The sequence below is a fragment of the Phoca vitulina genome, unplaced genomic scaffold (assembly GCF_004348235.1).
Source record: "Phoca vitulina isolate PV1807 unplaced genomic scaffold, GSC_HSeal_1.0 scaffold65, whole genome shotgun sequence".
Classification (NCBI taxonomy): Eukaryota; Metazoa; Chordata; class Mammalia; order Carnivora; family Phocidae; genus Phoca; species Phoca vitulina.
The window spans coordinates 4,680,926-4,702,024 of record NW_022589768.1 but is presented as its reverse complement, the minus strand read 5'-3'; the positions used below and the strand labels follow the sequence as shown (position 1 = coordinate 4,702,024).

The 21,099-nt window shown below is 51.2% G+C and overlaps 1 protein-coding gene across 5 annotated transcripts in view; it reads left to right on the top strand.

Annotated features, from left to right (window-relative positions):
- ZNF592 (zinc finger protein 592) overlaps positions 1 to 20,875 on the top strand; it is a 53,461-nt gene extending 32,586 nt beyond the window's left edge. For all 5 annotated transcript variants that reach the window (XM_032391907.1, XM_032391908.1, XM_032391906.1 and 2 more), the window contains 7 exons: positions 6,659 to 6,837; positions 12,580 to 12,756; positions 13,016 to 13,175; positions 13,289 to 13,576; positions 13,796 to 13,908; positions 14,586 to 14,721; positions 16,019 to 20,875. In XM_032391907.1, the coding sequence (XP_032247798.1) occupies positions 6,659 to 6,837; positions 12,580 to 12,756; positions 13,016 to 13,175; positions 13,289 to 13,576; positions 13,796 to 13,908; positions 14,586 to 14,721; positions 16,019 to 16,504 (1,539 nt within the window). In that variant the 3' untranslated portion in view covers positions 16,505 to 20,875. The remainder of the gene's footprint in view (positions 1 to 6,658; positions 6,838 to 12,579; positions 12,757 to 13,015; positions 13,176 to 13,288; positions 13,577 to 13,795; positions 13,909 to 14,585; positions 14,722 to 16,018) is intronic.
- Positions 20,876 to 21,099: the final 224 nt, after the last annotated feature.

Here is a 21,099-nt window from a genome sequence, read left to right as displayed (position 1 = left end):
CCAGGTCCTCTGCACGTAGGCCTCCAGACATGCCTCCAGAAGGTTCTGTCCCTCCTCCTCCAGGTGACTCTCTTCACGTCCCGGACAAGCGCGCCCCTCCCTGAACTTCCCTAAGCCGGGGCTGCAGAGGCCTGGGAGGAAAGCAAAGCAGCGTTTTACTTAGGGCAGCAGGGCCTGCATGCCTGTCTGTGGCCGAGGAGCTTTGCACCAGTGTCCCGAGTGCGCGCCCTGTGGAGGGAGGCTCCCTCGTCGGGCCCAGGGGTGCGGGCGGCGTCGCACTGCTCCTCCAGGGCCTCGCGTGGCTCAGCGCGGGCAGGGCTCGCCACTCACCTGCTACAGGGGGAGGCAGACTACGTTTGGGGCTGAAAGGCTTGTAGACGTGGTTGCACAGAGTGCCTTGGAGGGACTACCTCACCGTGACTCGGGGCGGAGGGCAGGTGCCCAGTGGCAGCCATTTGAGTTGGACCTGCAAGAAAAGTTGGGGGGGGGGGTGTTCCAGGTGTAGGGAACAGAGGTGCGGGAAAGTGCAGAGTGCACTTGAGGAGGGCAGTTGTGGAGCCTGGGGAGTGTTGGGGTGGAGACACGAGGTGGACTTTGGTGGCTTGTGGTCCTTCTGTGAGGAGCTGTAGGCTCACTGTCCCCTCCCATCTTCGCCGTCTCTCCTCAGTTTGCATTGTGTTTCTTATGAGTCAGATGGAGTGTGGCGACCCTGGCCCTTCGCTCTGGGGCTTCAGTCTTCTTGCTGTCCCCCACATTAGCTGTCCCCACATAGCTGACCACTTCTTCTAGGTCATGTGGTCAGAACCGTTGTCAGCAGAGGTTCATGCTTGGTGTTTTTCCACTGTTCCTCACCTGCCTTCTAAAATCTGAGCCCTCAGAGGTTGGGGTGTAGGATCCTCGGCTGACACTCCCCCCCATCCTGCATCTTCTCCTCTAGTGGGAGCTGGGCCCCCAGACAGGAAAGGGAGAGGGGACCCAGGAAGGCTGTCAGGCTTCTCTCAGCCCAGTGCAGATCCCTCACAAAATCTCCTGCCAACAAATGTGGTCTCAGAGTCGCAGGGAAAGGACAAGGTTTGAGGTCTGGGGTCAAAACCTAACCTTGCTGGCTGGTGGACTTGAGTTTCCTGAGACAGTACCCAGGCTTCAGGCCATATGCGGGGAAAGGGTGTAGATGGATGGAGCCGGGCTGGGCTTCAATCTAGTTGGCGTAGGGACTGCAAGGGAGCACGTGCAGGCCTTCCGACTTCTCCCCTGTCCTGGATACCCCTACCCCTGCAGGGGCTGGAGGGGGGCCCTTCCTCCATCCCCAGCCACCTTTTTGGGATGTTGTCAGCACAGTTTCTTCTTGGTCTTAACGCTTTTATTTAACTATAATGTCCTTGTCACATCCAACAAAAGGAACACTTGCTTAATGTTATCTAATACAAGTCCATATACAAGTTTTCCTTTCATGTCAAAAATGATCTTTTTATAGTTGGGCTTGTTTTGAATCAGGATCCAAATATGGACCACATGTTAGCATTTGTTTTTGTCTTTTAAATTTCTCAGTCTATAACAATACCACTCCCCACTCTGCCCCACCAGGTCCTCCACTTTGGTTTTCATAGCATTGATTTGTTGAAGACACTGGTTCGTGCATCCTGAGAATTTTCCAGGATAATTATGGGTTTGACTGATGCTTCCTTATACAATTAATTCATTCTTCAATACCCTGTATTTTATCTGTCGACCAGAAATTGGCAATAAAGACTAGAAATAGGCAGTTTTGCGGAGGGGAATATCATGTTCTTCGTATTTCATGACTTCAGGGAGGCATAGAGTCCTTGATTGTCTCAGTTTTTTTTTTTTTTAAGATTTTTTTTTTTTTTTTATTTAACAGAGAGCACAAGCAGGGGGAGTGGCAGGCAGAGGGAGAGCAGGGAGCCCGATGTGGGACTCCATCCCAGGACCCTGGGATCATGACCCGAGCCGAAGGCGGCGTTTAACTGGCTGAGCCAATCAGGCGTCCCAGATTGTCTCAGTTTTAATGATACTAAGCATGATCGGTATGTTTAGGTGGGGATGTTCTGATCCCTTCGTTGTAAAGTTCCCTATCTTTTACCTAATTATTTTAATATTCATTAATAATTGCTCCTTGAGTCAGTAATTTTATTAAGAGTTGAAGAAGGGTGTTTTGTAATTTTATAATTTCTTTCTCAGTTATTAGCTGGAGTTCTGTGTAAAATATCTTTCCTTCTTCGATGAGCACTATTTGGTTACTTTGAAATATAGTTTATGTTGGAAAATGGGATATATACTTAATTTATTTCCCTTAGTTAACAGTTTTTACAGTAGTGAGTTGATGTCCTAATAGTTTCAAATTGTGTATTAAGAGTCTGTTCTCTATTATTTAAAAAAAATTGTGGTAAAATACACATAGCATAAAGTTAACCATTTTCACCATTTTTTAACTGTGCAGTTCAGTAGCGTTAAGTACATTCACACTGTTCTGTAATTAATTTCCAGAACTCTTTTCATCTTGCAAAACTGAAACTCTATACCCATTAAACAGCTTCCCACTCCCCCCGCCCCCCCGCCCCGGCCCTGGCAACCACCCTTCTGCTTTCTGTTTCTATGAATTTGACTCCATGTACCTCACATAGTGGAATCATACAGTACTTGCTTTTTGTGACTGGCTTATTGCACTTGGGGCATAGTGTCCTCAAGGGTCACCTATATTGTGGCACGTGATAGGATTTCCTCCCTTTTCAAGGCTGAATAATATTCCGTTGCATGTTTGTACCACATTTTGTTTATCTACTCATCCGTTGATGGACACTAGGGTTGCTTCCACCTCTTGGGTATTGCTTGAATAATGCTGCTATGAACACGGTGTACAAATATCTTTTGGAGATCCTGCTTTCAATTCTTCCAGGTATGTACACAGAAGTGGAATGGTTAGATCATATGGTAACTCTATTTTTAATTTTTTGAGGAACCCCCCCAATACTGTTTTCCACAGCGGTTGCACCATTTCACATTCCTGTCAACAGTGCACAAGGGTTCCAGTTTCTCCACATCCGTGCCAACACCTGTCATTTTCTGTTTTGTCTGTCTGTTTGCTTGCCTCCGGTGGTAGGCACCCTAATGGGCATGAGGTGGCCTCCTCTGTTGCTCTTACAATGAACTCTTTGGTTTTCACATGTTTGGTATGTTGGGGTCAGTCGCTTTTCCATGGTCGGGCTGTTTCGTCTTTGGTCGTGGAGCTCTGTCAGGCTGGCTCCTACGTCCTGTGGACATGAACTCATGAAGCCTAAGAAGCTTCCCTACTTTCAGTCCCAACAGGATGTCCTGGGCACATTTCTTGTGCTAAATGTGGAATCAGCCATCCGTCTCAAGAGCCAGGTTTCTTGCAGTGAGGAATGGTATTTAGACATCACATTCTGGGTACCAGAGATGCTTGCTGGGTATATCTGGTACTAGGCCTCTGCCGTGGCCAGAGCTGAGAAGTATGTGTTTTTATTGTATTTATTTATTTATTGAAAAAGTTTTATTTATTTAAGTAATCTCTACACTCAGTGTGGGGCTCGAAATCATGACCCTGAGATCAAGAGTTGCATGCTCTTCTGACTGAGCCAGCCAGGTGCCCCAAGAAGTATATGTATTTTTTTAAAAAAGATTTTATTTATTTATTTGAGAGAGAGAACAAGTGAGTGAGAGAGAGCACAAGCAGGGGGAGAGAGAGATAGAAGCGGACTCCCTTGCTGAGCAGGGAGACGACACGGGGCTCGATCCCAGGACCCTGAGATCATGAGCTGAGCTGAAGGCAGACGCTTAACCAACTGAGCCACCCAGGCGCCCCAGAAGTATACGTTTTTAAAAAGAAGAAAGGGGGTGGAGCATGTAATCTTGGGTTTGTGAGTTTGAGCCCCACATTAGGCGTGGAGCCTACTTTAAAAAAAAAGGGGAAGAAAAATCATGAGTTTATACTGGTATTCAAATGTAAAATTATGGAGTTTTTATGTAACTGATTTTATACTGAAAATCTTGGTTCCTAAGATTTTCCTACCACACATACATATATACACACAAATTTTGAAATATCAATACCAATATTATTTTTTTTTTTTTTTTTTTTAAAGATTCCATTTATTTATTTGAGAGAGAGAGAATGAGAGAGAGAGCACATGAGAGGGGGGAGGGTCAGAGGGAGGAGCAGACTCCCCGCAGAGCAGGGAGCCCGATGCGGGACTCGATCCCGGGACTCCAGGATCATGACCTGAGCCGAAGGCAGTCGCTTAACCAACTGAGCCACCCAGGCGCCCACCAATATTATTTTTAACATTAGGACAACTACATAAAGTCGAGGGTATATTTGCAGTTCTTTCTGCTCTTAGATCCCATTAAGGATGTATAAGTCAAAATACTGCATTTTAAAGGTCACTGCGAATAAGTCTTTTTCCTATATGGTTATGTCACCAACTTGATACCTTGTTAGGTTATTTAGTTTCTGTTTCTCAATTTTTAGGGAATGTTTTTGTTTTTCTAGTTTAATTATATATATATTTTTAAGATTTATTTATTTGAGAGAGAAAGAGAGTGAGAGTGTGCATGCATGTGCATGCCTTCACGTGTGCTGGGGGGGAGGGACAGAGGGAGAGGGAAAGAGAGAATCTTAAACAGACTCCGTGCTGAGCTCTGAGCCCTATTCGGGGCTTGATCTCACAGCCCCGAGATCATGACCCGAGCCGAAACCAATAGTTGGGCACTTAACCGACTGCGCCACCCAGGCGTCCCAGTTTTATCTAGTTTTAAAACCTGGGGCCCAGGGGGTGCTTGGGTGACTCAGTCAGTTAAACCTCTGACTCTTGGTTTCAGCTCCGGTCATGATCTCAGGGTCGTGGGATTGAACCGTGCACAGGGCTCCATGCTGAGTGTGGAGTCTGCTTCCTCTCTCCTTCTGCCCCCACCTTCCCCCCCACCTCCTTCTCAAATAAATAAATCTTAAAAACAAAACCTTGGACCTGGTGACAGGTGTTGGAATTAAAAAACAAAAACAACAAACAAACAAAAAAACCTATGTAAAACATTTATGTGATTCCAAGCTTAAAACTACATGATAAGGTCCTCCCTGAAGTCTTGGAAGTCCCTGTTGCTTTCACTCTGTTCCCTCCTGCCCCATAAGTGACCATTTCTGTTCACTTGTGGTTTATCTCTGCATGGCTCCTGTTTTGCAAATATGTGTAGGTGTGCCTGTGTGTGTGTGGGGTCATCCTCCCCCCTTTCGTACTTACTGTTGTGCACCCAAAGTAATATATTAAAAAAAAGGCTTTTTATTATGGAATGTCCCAAACATATGTAAAAGTGGACAGAAAGGTATAACAAACCCTCCCTTAACAATTGCCAACTCCTGGCCCATCTCGTTTTATGTATTTTCTCACCCATCCCTCCCAGCTCATGGATTATTTCTAAACAAATCCCAGCATCACTGCATCTGTAATAGTTCAGTATGTATCTATAAAATATGAGGTTTTCCTCACAAAAAACATGGATATAGTATCATCACATCTCAAAACTAATAATCATGGTAATTTCTTATTATTATCAGACCTTAATACTAAGTGTCAAATGTCCCACTATCATTATCAAGTTGGTGTTCACGTATCTCTGATTGTCTCCTCTCTCTTTACAGTTGGCTTGCTTGAATCAGGGTCCAAATAAGTGCTATACATTGCAATGTGAAAATTTCTCTTGAACTTCTTTTAATCTATAAGTTTCCTTTTTCTCTCTGTTTTTCCCTTGAAATCTATTTGTTGAAAAAACGGGGCTGTGTGTCCTGTAGAGGCCCCGTGTTCTGGATTTTGCTTTTCCTGTCCTCCCCAACGACTTGTCCCTCTAAGCCGCTCATCTGGGCCCAGGTCAGTGGCCCCCGCAGGAAGCGCGAGCACAGGGGCCCCTTCTGACTCAGCAGGGCCTGGGCTGCTGCAGGTGCCCGCGCAGGCTGCTGCGCCCCCCCGGCTGTCTGCGCTGCGGGCTGCAGGACTTCTCCCCGCTGGTCCTCTCCTGAGTCTGGGAGCCAGGGAGCTGTTGCCTACTCCGCCCTTTTCTGTGGGCACATGTGGTCAGCTGCGGCTCGGCACAGCCCCGCATGGGCAGGCAGGGCTGAGGGCATGGACACTGGCAAGACCACTCCGTCCACCTGCCCTGGGGGCTGCTGAGGGCCCATCAGGTCTGCTCCGGAAGTCCCTGAGCCACCAGACTAGAGGTGTCCAGCAGGATCTGCCTCTGCTGGGCGGGGGCGGAGGGCCTGGGGGGTCTGGCAGTGGCGTGGGGTCTGAGACTTGAAGAAGTGCCTTTGGCCCCTGGAAAGGAAAAGCTGGTCTGCTAAGCCTGAGGGAAGGAGCACTCACAGTCCTAGAAGCAGGACTGATCTTTGGAAACATAGCATCAGTTCTGTCTCTGATGAATAAGGTGAGAGGCAGAGCTTGCTTGGGTGGATCAATACTTTTAACGAGGCCTGGGGGTGCCGGGTGTCCTGGGAGGGCGGACGAGAGCATGGTTGGGGGGGTGGCTATTCTGACCCCCGTTCTAGGAAGGCCAGCCCGCTGTGGTTGGAGAGCCGCGAGCTCGCGGCCCCTGTGGCGCCTGCGTGACCTGCTTTCTTGGTGCTTTTTCCCAGACGTGCCAGGTGTGCCAGATGCTGCTGCCTAACCAGTGCAGCTTCTGCGCCCACCAGCGGATCCACGCCCACAAGTCGCCCTACTGCTGCCCGGAGTGTGGGGCCCTCTGTCGCTCCGCCTACTTCCAGACCCACGTGAAGGAAAACTGCTTGCACTATGCCCGCAAGGTGGGCTACAGGTGAGTGCTGCCTGGCGTGCTGTCCGGGGCGGCCCAGTGGCCGGGCCTTTCCTGGGGCCGAGCTCATTTCAGGGTGAGCCTTGGTCTTAAGGGGCCTGGGCCCAGCCTAGTGAGACAGGAAGGTAGTTGGCATTTGGATAGGTGTTCTTATTTTTAGAGAACCGGAAGAGGCAAGGGGACAAGAATAAGGAGTTAAAAGAATTAAACATGAAAAAGTAGCTTTGAAGGGACGGTTTGGGGGCATTAGTTTGGTTTTTAAAAGTGTATAAAGTTAATTTGCTTACAGAGTTACTGTGTTTGGCATATTAAATTTAAAGTACCATTACAATAATACATTTACTGATTGCAGTACTTTCAGATGTTCTCAATTTCCATTAACAACTGGAACTGAAAGGTGCAAAGGGCTTTAGTATCTTTACGTTGATGAATTTTTGTCAGTTTGTGAGAAACAAGCACAACCTGAAAATGGAAAAATGATCAGCCTCATAGTAAAACCAAGAGAACTTTTAAACTGAGTCTCCTCCACACGTCAAATAAATGTAGGCAAGAGGTCATTTTCAGGAAAAAGATCAAAATGGGGAGGAAAACGCCCTCCCAAACACATTGATCTCTAACTTTTACAGCCACTCGGTGAGACCCCCTTTACTGATCTACTACAGTCGGGAGTTTCTACATCTTCTGATGTTTTTTTTTTTTACGTTATCACTTTCACACCTGAAAATTAATTTTGTCCAAATTTAGTAAGGTTTTCTTCTCTTTAGTATTTAAAAAAAAATATTGATTTAGTTCATTGAATCACTTTCTTTTCGAGTACCTGTCATGATCTGTAGCGCTGTGCCGGACACTCAGGATACAGAGGGGATTGGGACACAGCTGCCGCCGTCAGGGGCTTCAGTGTGGTGGGTCGCGGACCGCGCGAGTGACGGTAACGCAGAGCGGTAAGCCCCACAGTAGGGGTGGTCAGGGAAGCTCACAGAGGAGTTAGGTTTTCCAGCAAGAGAAAGGGGGAGAGCATGTCTGGCAAGGGTATGGGCAGGGATGTCAGTGCACACAAAAGGTTACAGGAATGATGAACATTTTGGGGGGTGGGGAGATGAACTCGGGGTGGGGGTGGGAAATGAGGCCAGGGCATCGGTAGGGCCAGGCCCAGGCGAGGCCTTGTAGTCCTTGGCAGACACTTAGACTTTCTCCAGTAGACAGTGAGGGGCTCCAGATGGATCTGGAGCAGGGGAGCAGGGGAGTGTCTGGCTAGACCCGTGCTTCAGGAAGATGGCTCTGGGCAGCTGACATGTGTTGGAGAGGAGAGAGCCCAGACTGGTGGGGAGGCGAGTGTGATGGTCCAGGTGAGAGGCTGGGGGCTCCGGCTGAGGCACGGCGGCTGTGGGGATGGAGAGAAGGTAGATCTGGGAGAGCTTTAGGGAGTCGAGGCATTAAAGCTTGATGGTGGCTCGCAGACAGGGTGGAGGGGTGGGGAGGGGCTGTGGGGACTCCCAGGCTTCTGTCCCGGTGTAAGCACTTCCAAATGCAGACTAGCTTCTTTTGCATGTTATGGGAAATGGAGACCCTAAAGTGCAGGAGAAACAGGACAAACCAGAGATGGGCTATTCAAAGTCCTTGCCACTGGGTTGCAGAAGAGCATTGCTTGGCAGCATCCCAGGCCACTGTTTTTCTTGTTTTTTTAAGTAATCTCTACCCCCAACATGGGGCTCGAACCAACAACCCCGAGATCAAGAGTCGCAGGCTCCACCGACTGAGCCAACTGGGTGCCCCCCACCACCCCGGCCACATTTTTAAACCAAACAACCTGAACGTGTGTTTTTACAGTATTGTGTAACATTTGAAAATACCTTTCCAACTGTGACTTAAGCGTGTGCTGCTAGTTCCAAGATCAAGTCCAATCCACTAAAAATGCAAGCAGTACTTAAATTTTTATCTTTGAATTTTGAATCCAAGGAATTTCCAATGACACAGATAGATTCATAGCATTTTTTTTTTTAAGATTTTATTTATTTATTAGAGAGAGAGATCATGAGCAAGGAGGAGGGGTAGAGGGAGAAGCAGACTCCCCGCTGAGCAGGGAGCCCGATGTGGGGCTCAATCCCAGGAACCCTGGGATCATGACTTGAGCTGAAGGAAGACGTTTAACCAACTGAGCCACCTAGGCGCCTTGGTCTTTTAATTCAGTATTTTATTTTACTTTCATCTGTAAGAATAAAAAGAAACATAGTGTCTCAAAAGCAATTCACTTTGTCAAGCCTTTTTTTTTTTTTTTAAGATTTATTTATTTAAGAGAGAGAGACAGAGGGAGCAGGGGGAGGGGCAAAGGGAGAGGGAGAAGCAGATTACCCCCTAAGCGGGGAGCCGGATTTGGGGCTCGATCCCAGGACCCAGAGATCATGACCTGAGCTGAAACCAAGAGTTGGATGCTTAAGCAGTTGAGCCACCCAGATGCCCCTGTCAAGCCTTTTTGTAAGGAATGTTAGAGAAGAGTGTAATGTGATTCAGCCAGAGGGCTTACTGGAGATCTTGACATTAAAATCTTCAGTGGCCCGTGGTTGAACTGAGAAGACAGATACACTAGTACAGTATTGGTTGTGCTTAAGATCTTCAGCTATTCACATATATTTTTTTGTATCAGCTTTATTTAGACACACACATACAATCACCCATGTAATGTGTACAATTCAACAGTTTTTAGTGTATTTACAGAGTTGTTCAGCCACCACAACCAATTTTAGAACATTTTCATCATTCCAAAAGAAACTCTATATTCATAACCCTTCCATTCCCCCATGCCTCAGCTACCACTAATTTATTTTCTGCCTCATATATTTGCTTCTTTTGGACATTTCACGGGAATGGAATCATAGAATATGTAGTCTTAGCCAAGATTCATCGCTATTGTAATATGTCAGCATTTCACTCCTTTGTTACGGCTGAATAATATTCCCCTGTCTGTAGATACCAGTTTGCTCAGCCGTTTACCAGTTGATAGACACTTGGGGTTCCACCTTTTGGCCGTTATGAATAATGCCCCTGATGAACATTCATGCATCAGTTGTGTGGACACATATTTTCCATTCTTTTGGGTAGATACTTGGGAGTAGAAGAGCTGGATCAACTGGTAACTCTGTTTAACTTTTTGAGGAACTTGCCAGACTGTTTTCAAAAGTGGTTGTACCATTTCTATGTTCCTGCCAGCGGGCAGATGAGATTTTTTATTTCTCTGCATCCTTGCTGGCATTGTTACTGTCTGACTTCTGCTGATGGCCGTCCCCGTGGGGGTGAAGTGGCGTCTCGTTATGGTTTTGATTTACATTTTCCCAGTGGCTCATGGTGTTGAGCATCTTCTCTGTTCGGTATTTGGGTATCTTCTTTGGAGAGATGTCTATTTGCCCAGTTTTAAATTGGGTTATTTATTATCTTACTATTGAGTTATAAGAGTTCCTTGTATATTCTGGATATAAGTCCCTGGTCAGATGCATGATGTGCAAATATTTCCTCCCATTCTGTGGGTATTCTACTTTTCAGTGAATTCTCAGAGTGTACCTATGCTCCGTTTCATTGAGTTCTACTACAGAGTCTTACAGTCTTACTTTGTTTTGTGTTATTTTTGCTTTTCTTGAAGACATAGTCAAAGTACATTTTATATATGTTTTGTGTGTATGTATTTCATGTAAAATGTGTATATACATTATATATAAATTTCAGAATTGTGTAAGTTATTCTGATCTTTGTTGAAAGTTTGGAGAGTGGCCAGTGATGTCATAAAGGAGCAAGTTTAGACTGTTCTTAGTGATATGTCATTTTTTTATTATTTGTGATTATTAGGACAATTACGTATTTTACTCCTCTTTGTCTTTTCTAAAACTTTATGTATTTCATAGCATGTGATTCTATAATTGTGTATTTTCTCTTAAAAAATTGGTAAAGAGTTGTGTCATGGGGTCAGATTTCTCTTCTGCACGCGTTTTCATCAATTTGTAAACCATACTTGACTCAGTCTTTCACTGACTTGGTGTGTGTTCTTTTACCCCTTTATGTTCTCACTTTCCGTGAGATTTCTTTGAAGAATGTGTCTTCAGTACATAGAATGGGTTTTTAGCCGCAGTTTTGAAGAGTATATTTATATTGCCCCTGCTGAAGTTTGGTCAGACTGCACAAATAAGGCCACTTAAGATTCTTTACACATATCAGGTGTACTTGACCACTTTGGATGAATTTGGAAATACGTAGATTTTATTTTCTCCTCACAATACCTTGTGGTGTAGAAGTACTTCTGTGTGCTGGAGCTTGGTCACTATTTTGTTTAGCGGGAGAGAAAAGAAAATATAATTGAGTAGCTTGTATAGAAACTCTAAAGCATGTACAAATTTAGTAATGAGTGCACATCAGAGGTCATTGCAAACAGCTTTCTGGTTCTGTGGGCTGCTCCTCGTAGCTAATTACGTTTGCAAAGGGGGTTCCATCTCCAACCCCCCCACCCCCCAATACACAGAAAAGGAGGAAAAACAAAAAAAGACCAGGCAGGATTCTGTGATGATGTAGGTGGACTGTGAAAACGGGGTCATGTAGTGAATAGAAGGGCTGTATTTGGGAGTCAAAGAATTTTTAAGTGAAGGCATGTCCTTTTCTTCAGTAAAGCAACAGCCTCTCGTGCTTACTGGGATGTCAGGGTTACGGGTTCAAGGCAATACTGCAACAAAAGGGAGCTCAAAGTTACCTCGAGGGGCATGGCTGGGCGCAGGGAAGGTGTTTTCTCACAGAGGGGAGACGGGGGTGTGTGTGTAGGCAGGAGGAAAAAACGAACGTGTGAGAGGGTCTAGTCTAGGTCCCGGAGTGGATGGAGGATGGCGTGGAGGTCACATAGGCTCATGGGACTGAGGAAAGGGAAGGCCAGATTTATAGAGGGAGACTGTGAAGTTGGCGGAAGAGTCCACCATGCCTCAGTCTCGGGAAAAAATGGTTTAAGATAGTTCATACACGCTACAAGTGATATATCTGCTAAACAAAGCTCGGAAAATACAACCTGGGGGAAAAAGAAGTAAAAAGTTATCCGCGGTGCCACGAGGGAGGTGCTCCGACACTTCAGAGCTACGTGGCCCAGAACGGTACTGGCCACGTCAGACACGTGGCCAGTGTGACTGGCCATTGTATTTTATTAATTTAAATTGCCACGTGGCCAGGACAGTACGGAACATACCTGCTGTCACCACAAGTTGCCCTGGACAGTGCCCCTCGGGAGGATTCCTCCCAGGGCTTTGAGGCCGCGTGCTTTACTGTACCCGTGGCTCGGGCGAGCGCAGCGCTTCCCAAGCGCACTTTGCGTGCAGTGGCCATCCCCGCCCACTCACTACCAGCCTGTGGGAAGGCACACGCTCTCCGTGGCCTCCTCCTGAAATTTCCTCTTGGACCCCCGCAGTGGTGTCGCACTTCGGAGGGTTTTGTTTATGTCGTCTTGGAACCATTCCCCTCCCTCTCCATTCCCACCAGCTTCTCTCTGGCCAGTGAGGGGTGGGGTGGGTTTCTTCCCCCTTCTCTCCCAGGTATAGCCTCGGGCTTGGGGGACCCTGGTGACCGTACTGTGCCAGACGGTGGCAGACAGGCTCTCAGGATGTACGTGTGGAGGATGGAGGGGGAGAGAGGGCCCCCGAGATGGCTGTGTTCCTGCCCTCCGTCCCTCCTCTTCCAGCACTACTTCCAGGTCTGACACGCCTCCCACACCCCACCACTCCTATCCAGGTGCATCCACTGTGGGGTCGTCCACCTGACCTTGGCCTTGCTGAAAAGCCACATCCAGGAGCGACACTGCCAGGTTTTCCACAAATGTGCATTCTGCCCCATGGCCTTCAAGACTGCCAGCAGCACCGCGGACCACAGCGCCACTCAGCACCCCACCCAGCCTCACAGACCCTCCCAGTGAGTGAGCCCCAGGGCCGGGAGGCCTGTGGGCCGGAGTGGAGTGGCTTGGGTGTACTGGGGAAGGTGTTGGGACAGACCAGGGAGCCGTGGCAGGCGGCCTGGGGTTCACTGAAGGCATCCCGAGGCCGGGGAGTAGCCACGTTGGCTTAGAGTAGTGCTTTCCCAAACCCGACCCTGGTTCAGAGAGAGCAGAGATGGGGTGGAGGTTCTGCGCACAGAGCCTGGCCACCTCACGCCCTGGGCCTTGTCTCTCCAGGCTCATTTATAAGTGCTCCTGTGAAATGGTCTTCAACAAGAAGAGGCACATTCAGCAGCATTTTTACCAGAATGCCAGCAAGACGCAGGTGGGCGTCTTCAAGTGCCCCGAGTGCCCACTCTTGTTTCTGCAGAAGCCGGAGTTGATGCAACATGTCAAGGTGGGGTGCCCTGGGGACAGAGGCTGGGGAGGAGGGCACGCGCCTCAGGCCGGGGGTCTGACTCTGTGCATCTTTCCCCTTGCCCAGTCAGTAATCGCTCTCCCCATCCCCAGAGCACCCACGGTGTTCCCCGAAACGTGGACGAGCTGTCAAGCCTCCAGTCTTCATCGGACACGTCCTCAAGCCGCCCTGGCTCTCGAGTTCCCACCGAGCCCCCAGCCACGAGCGTAGCTGCTCGGGGCAGCTCCCTGTCCTCTAGCCGCTGGGGCAGGCCTGAGGCCCATCGCAGGGCTGAGGCCAGGCCCCGGCTGAGGAACACTGGCTGGACCTGTCAGGAGTGCCAGGAGTGGGTTCCTGATCGGGAGAACTATGTGTCCCACATGAAGAAGAGCCACGGTCGGGTAAGTGTCCTCACGTGGTCACCAGGCGGTGCCAGACTCTGGACTTCTGTCCTGTGGGTCAGAGCCCCCTTATGTGGCTGGCCCCTTAGGGTTCCCAGGGCCTTGGGCAGGGTGGGTACCACAGATGCTGAGGTCTTTCCACCTACATGGCCCGAGTAGAAAGCTGCACCGGGAATGGCCTTGTAGTTCTGATGCTTTGCGTCCTGTCGTCTCCCGTAGACGTTGAAGCGGTACCCCTGTCGGCAGTGTGAACAGTCCTTCCACACCCCCAACAGCCTGCGCAAACACATCCGCAACAACCACGACACAGTGAAGAAAGTCTATACTTGTGGGTGAGTGCCTGGAGGTGGGAGCCAGGAGGCCTGAAATTCAAAAAGACTGTCGCCGGCACCGCTGGGGCTTTTCTCTGCTGTGAGATCAGGGGTCGGAAGCAAGAGAGAAGCGAGCTTCTCATGGAAAGATGCTCAGTCAGGAGGCAGGGCCGGTCGGGAACCAGCTTCTAGCCCCTGGTGGCCCCTGAGCCTCCCCCTTCCTACCTCCCCCACCCTGGGCCGCACTGCCGCTCAGCGCTACCAGCCCTGAGGTTTGGGAGGAGTGATGGTGATGGTGATGGGACCATGTGCCCTGTGTGGCCAAGAGGCTTCGACGTCGTGTCTGTGCTTCAGACACACCCTGGCCTCTTCCTTGCTGACCGCCGGCCCAGCCCTTGGGCCTCTGGGCAGTGATATCAGGGAGCGGAGAGTGAGATCATGGCTCAGGGCCAGGACAAATATTCTGACTTGCTGTTGTCTGCCACCTTGGCTGGCTTGCCAGCTCCATGTCTCTGGGGAGTGCCCAGCACTACCCGGCCAGCCTGATGACCCCCCAGCCAGCGCTCCGCCTGCTCCAGACTCTCTCCCCGGGAGCCAGAAGCAGCGTGCACCTCGGCTCCCTGTCGGGTGCGTGCGGCCCCGCTGGGCTCCCTGGGGCCTGCCGTCTCAGACCCTGTCTTCGGGCTGTGCCCCTGCAGGTACTGCACAGAGGACAGCCCGAGCTTTCCTCGGCCCTCCCTCCTGGAGAGCCACATCAGCCTTATGCATGGTATCAGGAGCCCTGATCTGAGCCAGACGTCCAAAGTCAGACCTCCGGGCGGACATTCCCCTCAGGTGAGTGTGGCCCTGCCCCTGGAGCGGCCCGCTCCGTGAGCCCCTTGAGCAAGCAGCAGTGACAGCTTCCCTCACTGTGGCTCATTCTCCAGTCCTGTGTGACCCCCCTGGGGACCGCACACAGGTAAAGGACAGGGACAGAGCCCTGGGAGACAGCCCGCTAGCCTTTTTTTCCGAGGCTTTCCTGTCATTGTGATCCCTTCCTTAGCCACATGACCTGTTGTGTGGACCCTGGAGTGGATTCACACATGCCATCCTGAGGCTGCCCCTCTAGTCCCGGGGCGGGGGGTGCAAGGGGGGCTGAGGATGGCAGTGCTCACCTGAGTGTGTACACGTGCGTGTGTGTCTCTCTCTCACACATGCACACTCGCTACGGGAGGAGCCAAGCCTAGACTCCTGGGATCCTGACCCTCGTTCTACGACAGCATCCCTGTTCCATGCCCTCGTCCCATTTCTGGTGAACTTCTGGAACAGCATGGTTTCCCCTCCTCACGGCAGGCTCTTCCCACCCCATGGTAGGGAGGGCTGCTCCTCAGAGGGTCAGTCGTGTCTGGGAAATTCTGAGGGCTGCCTGGAGTTCCAGGGCATTCCTTCTTGGCTACTGGGAAAAGGGCGTTGGTCGGCAGAAGCCCTTTCACACACAGCAGGTGGGGTGTCTGCTGACGTTTTGGCGACATCTGTCTGTGATTGAGATGCACACCCCACCCCCTCCAGATGCACATGCCCTTTGATCCAGCAGTTCCGTCCCTAGGATTTATCTGTCCTACATCTTTGGCCTGGGGCCTGAAGAGGTCCGTGCACCGCACTGCAGGGCTGTGTGCCGTAAGCAGTGAGGGAGCGCAACTCCGTGTCGGCCAGAGGGGACCGTTCACCCCTCTGACGCGTCAGTGCTGCTGTTAGGAGAACGAACCCTCACAGAGACAGCGGCCAACACATGTCCTCAATTAGAAAAAGCAGGGTGAAGGGGAGTGTGCGTGTAATGCTCTCATTTTGTCAAAGACACAGTTGTCTCTCTGTGCGTGCACAGACGGGCTCTGGGAGGGACCTCAGGGAGAGCGGGCCTGGGGAGTGGGCTAAGAGGGACTTCATCTTCTCTCTGCCCTTCCCATAGCTTTGGGATGTGGCGCCGCATGCATCCGTTACATGAGACAGAACGCGAGCACGCGGGAAAACCTGAAAGACACCAGACGTAAAGCCGCGGTCAGGGCGGGGCCGAGCGTGGCCGGCGGTGGTTCTGCGCGTCCCGGTTGGGGCTCCGGCCTGGGCCGCGGCCCGGCTCACGCTGTCTCCCCTGCAGGTGAGCCATCTGAAGAGGCCAGGCGGCGGAGCCGGGGACGCTCCGGGCAGCAGCAGTGGCGCGGCGGTCTCCTCTACCAAAAGGCACAAGTCCCTGTTCCAGTGTGCGAAATGCAGCTTTGCCACAGACTCGGGGCTCGAGTTTCAGAGCCACATACCTCAGCACCAGGCGGACAGCTCCACGGCTCAGTGTCTCCTCTGCGGCCTCTGCTACACCTCTGCGGGCTCCCTCAGCCGCCACCTCTTCATCGTCCACAAGGTGAGAGACCAGGAGGAGGAGGCGGAGCCAGACGAGGGCTCCGGGGAGGAGGTGTCCATGGAGACCAGGGAGAACGGACTGGAAGAATGTGCCGGAGAGCCTTTGTTGGGCGACCCAGAGGCGAGATCACTAGGCCCGGCTTCTGAGGAGGACGGTGCCCAGGATGCTCAGAGTCACCCACAGGCCTCTCAGGACCAGGACAGCCACGCACCGTCCCCTCAGCTGTGACCGGAGGCTCTGCAGTGCGTGCGGTCGGGGTGGTGCCCCGGCGTCCCCCCCCGCCGCGGGGACAGTGGGAGAGAGAAGGCCCCGCGCCGGTGTGAGTGCGGCCGGCCGTGCCCTGGAGCAGTGTCTGCCCTGAGCTGCGGGTGCCGGGTGTCCCCCAGCCCTGGGAAATGTGTGGTCGCCCAGGACCCTCACAGCTCTGAATCTGCTTCTGTTATTTATGGCTTTGTGCTGCTTCTTGGTACCCCAACTCTTGTCCGTGTCCTTCCAACCCCAGGCTGCTTACGTGGCCCGGCCCCAACGCTGTCAACTCGGCTTGAAGCCCCTCAGCGCTGTGCTCTTCTGGGAGGTTCCCGGGTGCTGCCCTCAGCCGGGGGTCTCCTCGGAGCTCTCCTTCCTGCCCGCAGAGCCGGAGAAGGGCTGAGGTACCCGGGCTGGCTCGGTGAGGGCCCTTGATCACCTTGCCTTCCTTCCTGTCTTCTCTGACTCTTTCTCCCCCGAAATAGTCCTGGAGAACGAGGTGTCACGTTGGCTCCTCCTGTCCGTGGGTGGGAGAGAGTTCTGCAGCGCCGCCGCTCGGGACGGAGAGCGGGCAGCGCGCGGGGCAGGCAGGCGGCGAGAGGCGGAGCCCGGCCCGAGGCGCTGTGCGTCCTTGTGCTGCCCGGGACCGGGGACCGGGGGCCGGGGGCCGGGGGCCGGGGGCGCCCAGACCTTGGAATGTTTGTTCTCTCGCTCCTGTGCCGTTAGAGAGGCTGCTGCCTCAGGCAGGTCAGCCCCTCCTCCTCTGGCTACACTCATGTTGCTCAGACTATATTTCAAATAAAAAATCTTCTGACCATGCAGGTGGGCTCTTGTATTCCTCTTCAGGTGAGCCTGGCCCTACCCTGCTCCACTTCAGTCTCTCCCAGACTTCCCTCACTGTCCCGTCTCTGAGGGAGAGCAACGGTGCCTACTGTCCGAGGAAGGTCCGCTCTAGATTCTGGAGCTGTGCTTAGGAAACCAGGAGCTCGGTCCTCGGTCCTCTAGAGACCTCCTAAGGGCGTGAGGGGAGGGTCCTAATACTGGTCAAGGGGCCCCTGCAAGGCCTCCCCCGGGCTAGCAGCTTTGGCTTAGGGCCTATTGAAATGTTCTGGGCACCCCCATCTTTCCTACAAATGGATTTTCCTCCTAAGAGAACCTTTACCGGTGGTGGTGGTGGGAGGGGTAGAAGGGAGGAATTCTAGGATTATCTCGCCGAGGTCCCGGTGTTGCCGCTCCCACCGGGAGCTCTCGGGTGCGGCAGAATCTGGGTTGGGGAGGCTGGGCTGTCTCTCCACCGGTGGCAGAGTTCGGGCCTGACCAAGCCCAAGGGGCAGGCCGTGTGGAGGTGTCCTCTGACCTCCGACCCAGGCTGCTACTGCAGCCCTGCACGGCGGGGTGTGCCACTGGGCCCGGCAGGATCTAGTGCAGCAAAGGCAAGTGCGTGCTGGCTGAGTTCTTAGAGGTGCTCTTTCAAGGAAGGCATTGAATAGCGATTGTAAATTGTTAAGTCAGTTAAATACACCTGACCTTTCCACAACAGAAAAAAAAGTGCATTTTCTCTTTTCGTCCAATGCCAGATTTTGAGTGGAAATGCTCATGGCCCTGAGAACGCTTAGTGCTCGCCTCAGTGTCAGACTCTGCCGTTTAAGGATTGCTACACTGGGCAAGGCCGCCGTGGCCCTCTGTCCCAAGCAGGCGGTGAGGCCGCCTGCCAGGCCTGTGCTCCCCCCATCTTGGCTGTCGTCCCTTTCCTAATTCCACTGCAGGTGCCCACCCCGCACCGCATGGTCCGTTCACGGGAACACTGCCGAGGAGGCCCTGAGAAGGGTTTGGGATGGATTGTCGGATCTCTTCCTGCTCCCGAGCAGCAGTAGGGGGAGGAGGGACGGGGACGGTGAACGTGGGCACCGCCGCGCCGACCCGGGTCCGCCGCTCTTTCCTGGGAATGGTGCGGAGTGGAGAGAATGTCCAGCTACTCACCGGGAGACCTGGGGCACAGCCTGGATTCTGCCCTTAACCGGCTCTTAACAAACCCCCTCACTTCACCGCCGCCCCCCGCCCCCCTTCCAGGTAGTCCTAGGAACTCCCATGCAGCTGGCTCCCCGGGCTTCGTGAGACGGCGAGCGTGGAGGCGCCCTAGGCATGTGAGGGATTCTTGCCTTTAGGGCGCGCGGGGAGGGGCGGGGGGTGGAGTGCACACCCCCCTCCCCCTCCCAGCCGTCGGCCGTGGACGTGGACGTGGGTGTGGACGCGGATGCCGCGGGCCCGGCCACGCTGCGGCCGCGGTGACGCCAACAAACAGCACGTCGGCCCTGCTTGCGCGGCCTGCATCTTGCTAGGGACTTTGCCGTGATGTTCGTAATCACGAGGATCTCCCGGTTACCCCCCCTCCGTCTCACGGAGAAGAACAGAGAACCTGCGGGGCGGCCGGTACGTGCCGGTGCCGAGTCAGGCCCGTCTGGTTCTAAAGTCCACGGCGGCACCCCCGTGCTGTCTTGGTGGCCCGGCCGCTTTGGCTGGCTCCCAGCCTGTCAGCACTTTGCAGCCACCCAGACACCGGCTTTCCTCCCTCCCCGGTGGTTGGGGTGCCCCCCGGAGTGCCAGGTTCTCCTTGGAGTCCTGTGCCTCGTCAGCCCGAGGAGAACCCTGCGCGAAACATCCGTGCCCAACGGTCTGAAGCAGGGGAGGTGTTCCCGTGACCTTTCATTTACCTTGGGGTTGACCTTGCCTTTGAGACCATCATTTTGCGGGGGCATCCCAGAAAACATGGTTCCCTCAGGGTCCAATATCTTCTGCTCTTTTCGTAAGATGTTTATAATGGGTGTGCTATCCTATCATTTGTTATCATCAGCACATGCTTGCTGTAACAAGTGCTTATGTGCACGTTAGCTGGAGTGAACGCTCTACTGATCAAGTTAAACAGATAAGCTCCCCACCCTTGTAGAAACTACAACTTAATACACTCTCAGGCTTGACAAATGACTAGTATTTATTTTCCAACTGCTTTATCTCTGTACAACGATGTGCCGAATTACTATAATTGGTGTAGAAAGAACTGTTCCCCTAACTTATGTAAACAGTCTGGTTTTGAAAACTTAACAGTTGTGGCTTAGCAAGTTCGACAGACTTTGCCTTCCCCGAGACAGAGGAACCCCCTGCCTGCTCTGTTCGCCACTGTATCCTCAGCTCTGGGCACACTTTCTTTTACTTGTTTTAAAAATTTTTTGTTACTGTTTTTCTTTTTCTTGAAAAATTAATACACATACATGGTAAGATCCAAACAATACAAAAGAATATACAGTGCAAAGTAAGCTTCCTATTGGAGGTCAGCCTTCAGTTCCCCAGCCTGCCTCCAGAATTAATCACTGTTATCTAGATCTTGTGTACCCTTTCTGAGCAATTCTATGCATTTACAAGTTTATAAATATGTATATTTATATATCTATTTTTAATACAAATGGTAGCATTCTATGCACAGTGTTCTGAAGCTTGCTTTTTTCACTTACGTAATGGAGATTGTTCTAAATTCATCCAGTGGGTCAGTCTAATTCTTTAAAAGCTCCTAGCACAGTTCCTTGCATACAGTAGCAGTCCAAAGAGTGTTCGAATGAGTGAGTGAATGCATGCCCGTATGCACATGTGAATGAAAGAATCTAATTCAACTGGTAGCTACAAAGTTCTCTCAGGGTCTGCTCTGAGCAAAGCAGGATGTTCTAGATTCTAGAATGTGTTGTGTCATCACCCCTCCACCCCACCCTCGTCTTTTCCAAGGGATCCAGGCTGTTCTTGACCTTGTCCACCAACAGATGCCACAGCAGTCTTAGGAAACTAGGTGCTGGGAGCCTTGAGCCCCTCTGGAGGAAAGAGCAAACTGAAAGAGCCAGGTCCCAAGAATAGGATTTTTTTTTTTTTTTTTGAGGTCCCTATTTAAAATGCCTTTCTCTCATTGGAAAATGACATCTCATTATTAGAGAAAATAAAAAACGTGCGTATTTATAATTCCATCCTACTTTTGCAGTTGTTTTCATTTTTGTATATCAGTTTTCAGTCCTTTCCAACTGCTTTTCCAACTGGACTCTTGTTCAGTTCACAGATAAATATGATTATGATAATAACAGAAGTGGAACATTTCTGCATGACAGGTGTGATTCTCACCTTCATTCTCTTATGTAGGCACAAAACAATCCTATGAGGTGGATACTGCTATTCTTTTGGAGGTTCAGAGTGGTTGAGTAATTTCCCTAGGCCACAGAGCTCATAAGGGGGCAAAGCTGGGATTCATTCAGGTGTGACTAGCACTACTTTGCCTCTGATTTTGTACAGCACTTTTTTTTTTTAAAGATTTTATTTATTCATGAGAGACAGACAGAGGCAGAGGCTGAAGAAGAAGCTGGGAGCCTGATGCAGGACCCTGGGATCATGACCTGAGCTGAAGGCAGACGCTCAACCGACTGAGCCACCCAGGCACCCAGTACCCTACTTTTTTCTACTTAACGTTATATCTGGACATTTTCCATGTCTCTACAAAGCCCCTAAATCCTCATTTTCAATTATTGTAATCATTTTCAAATCAACAT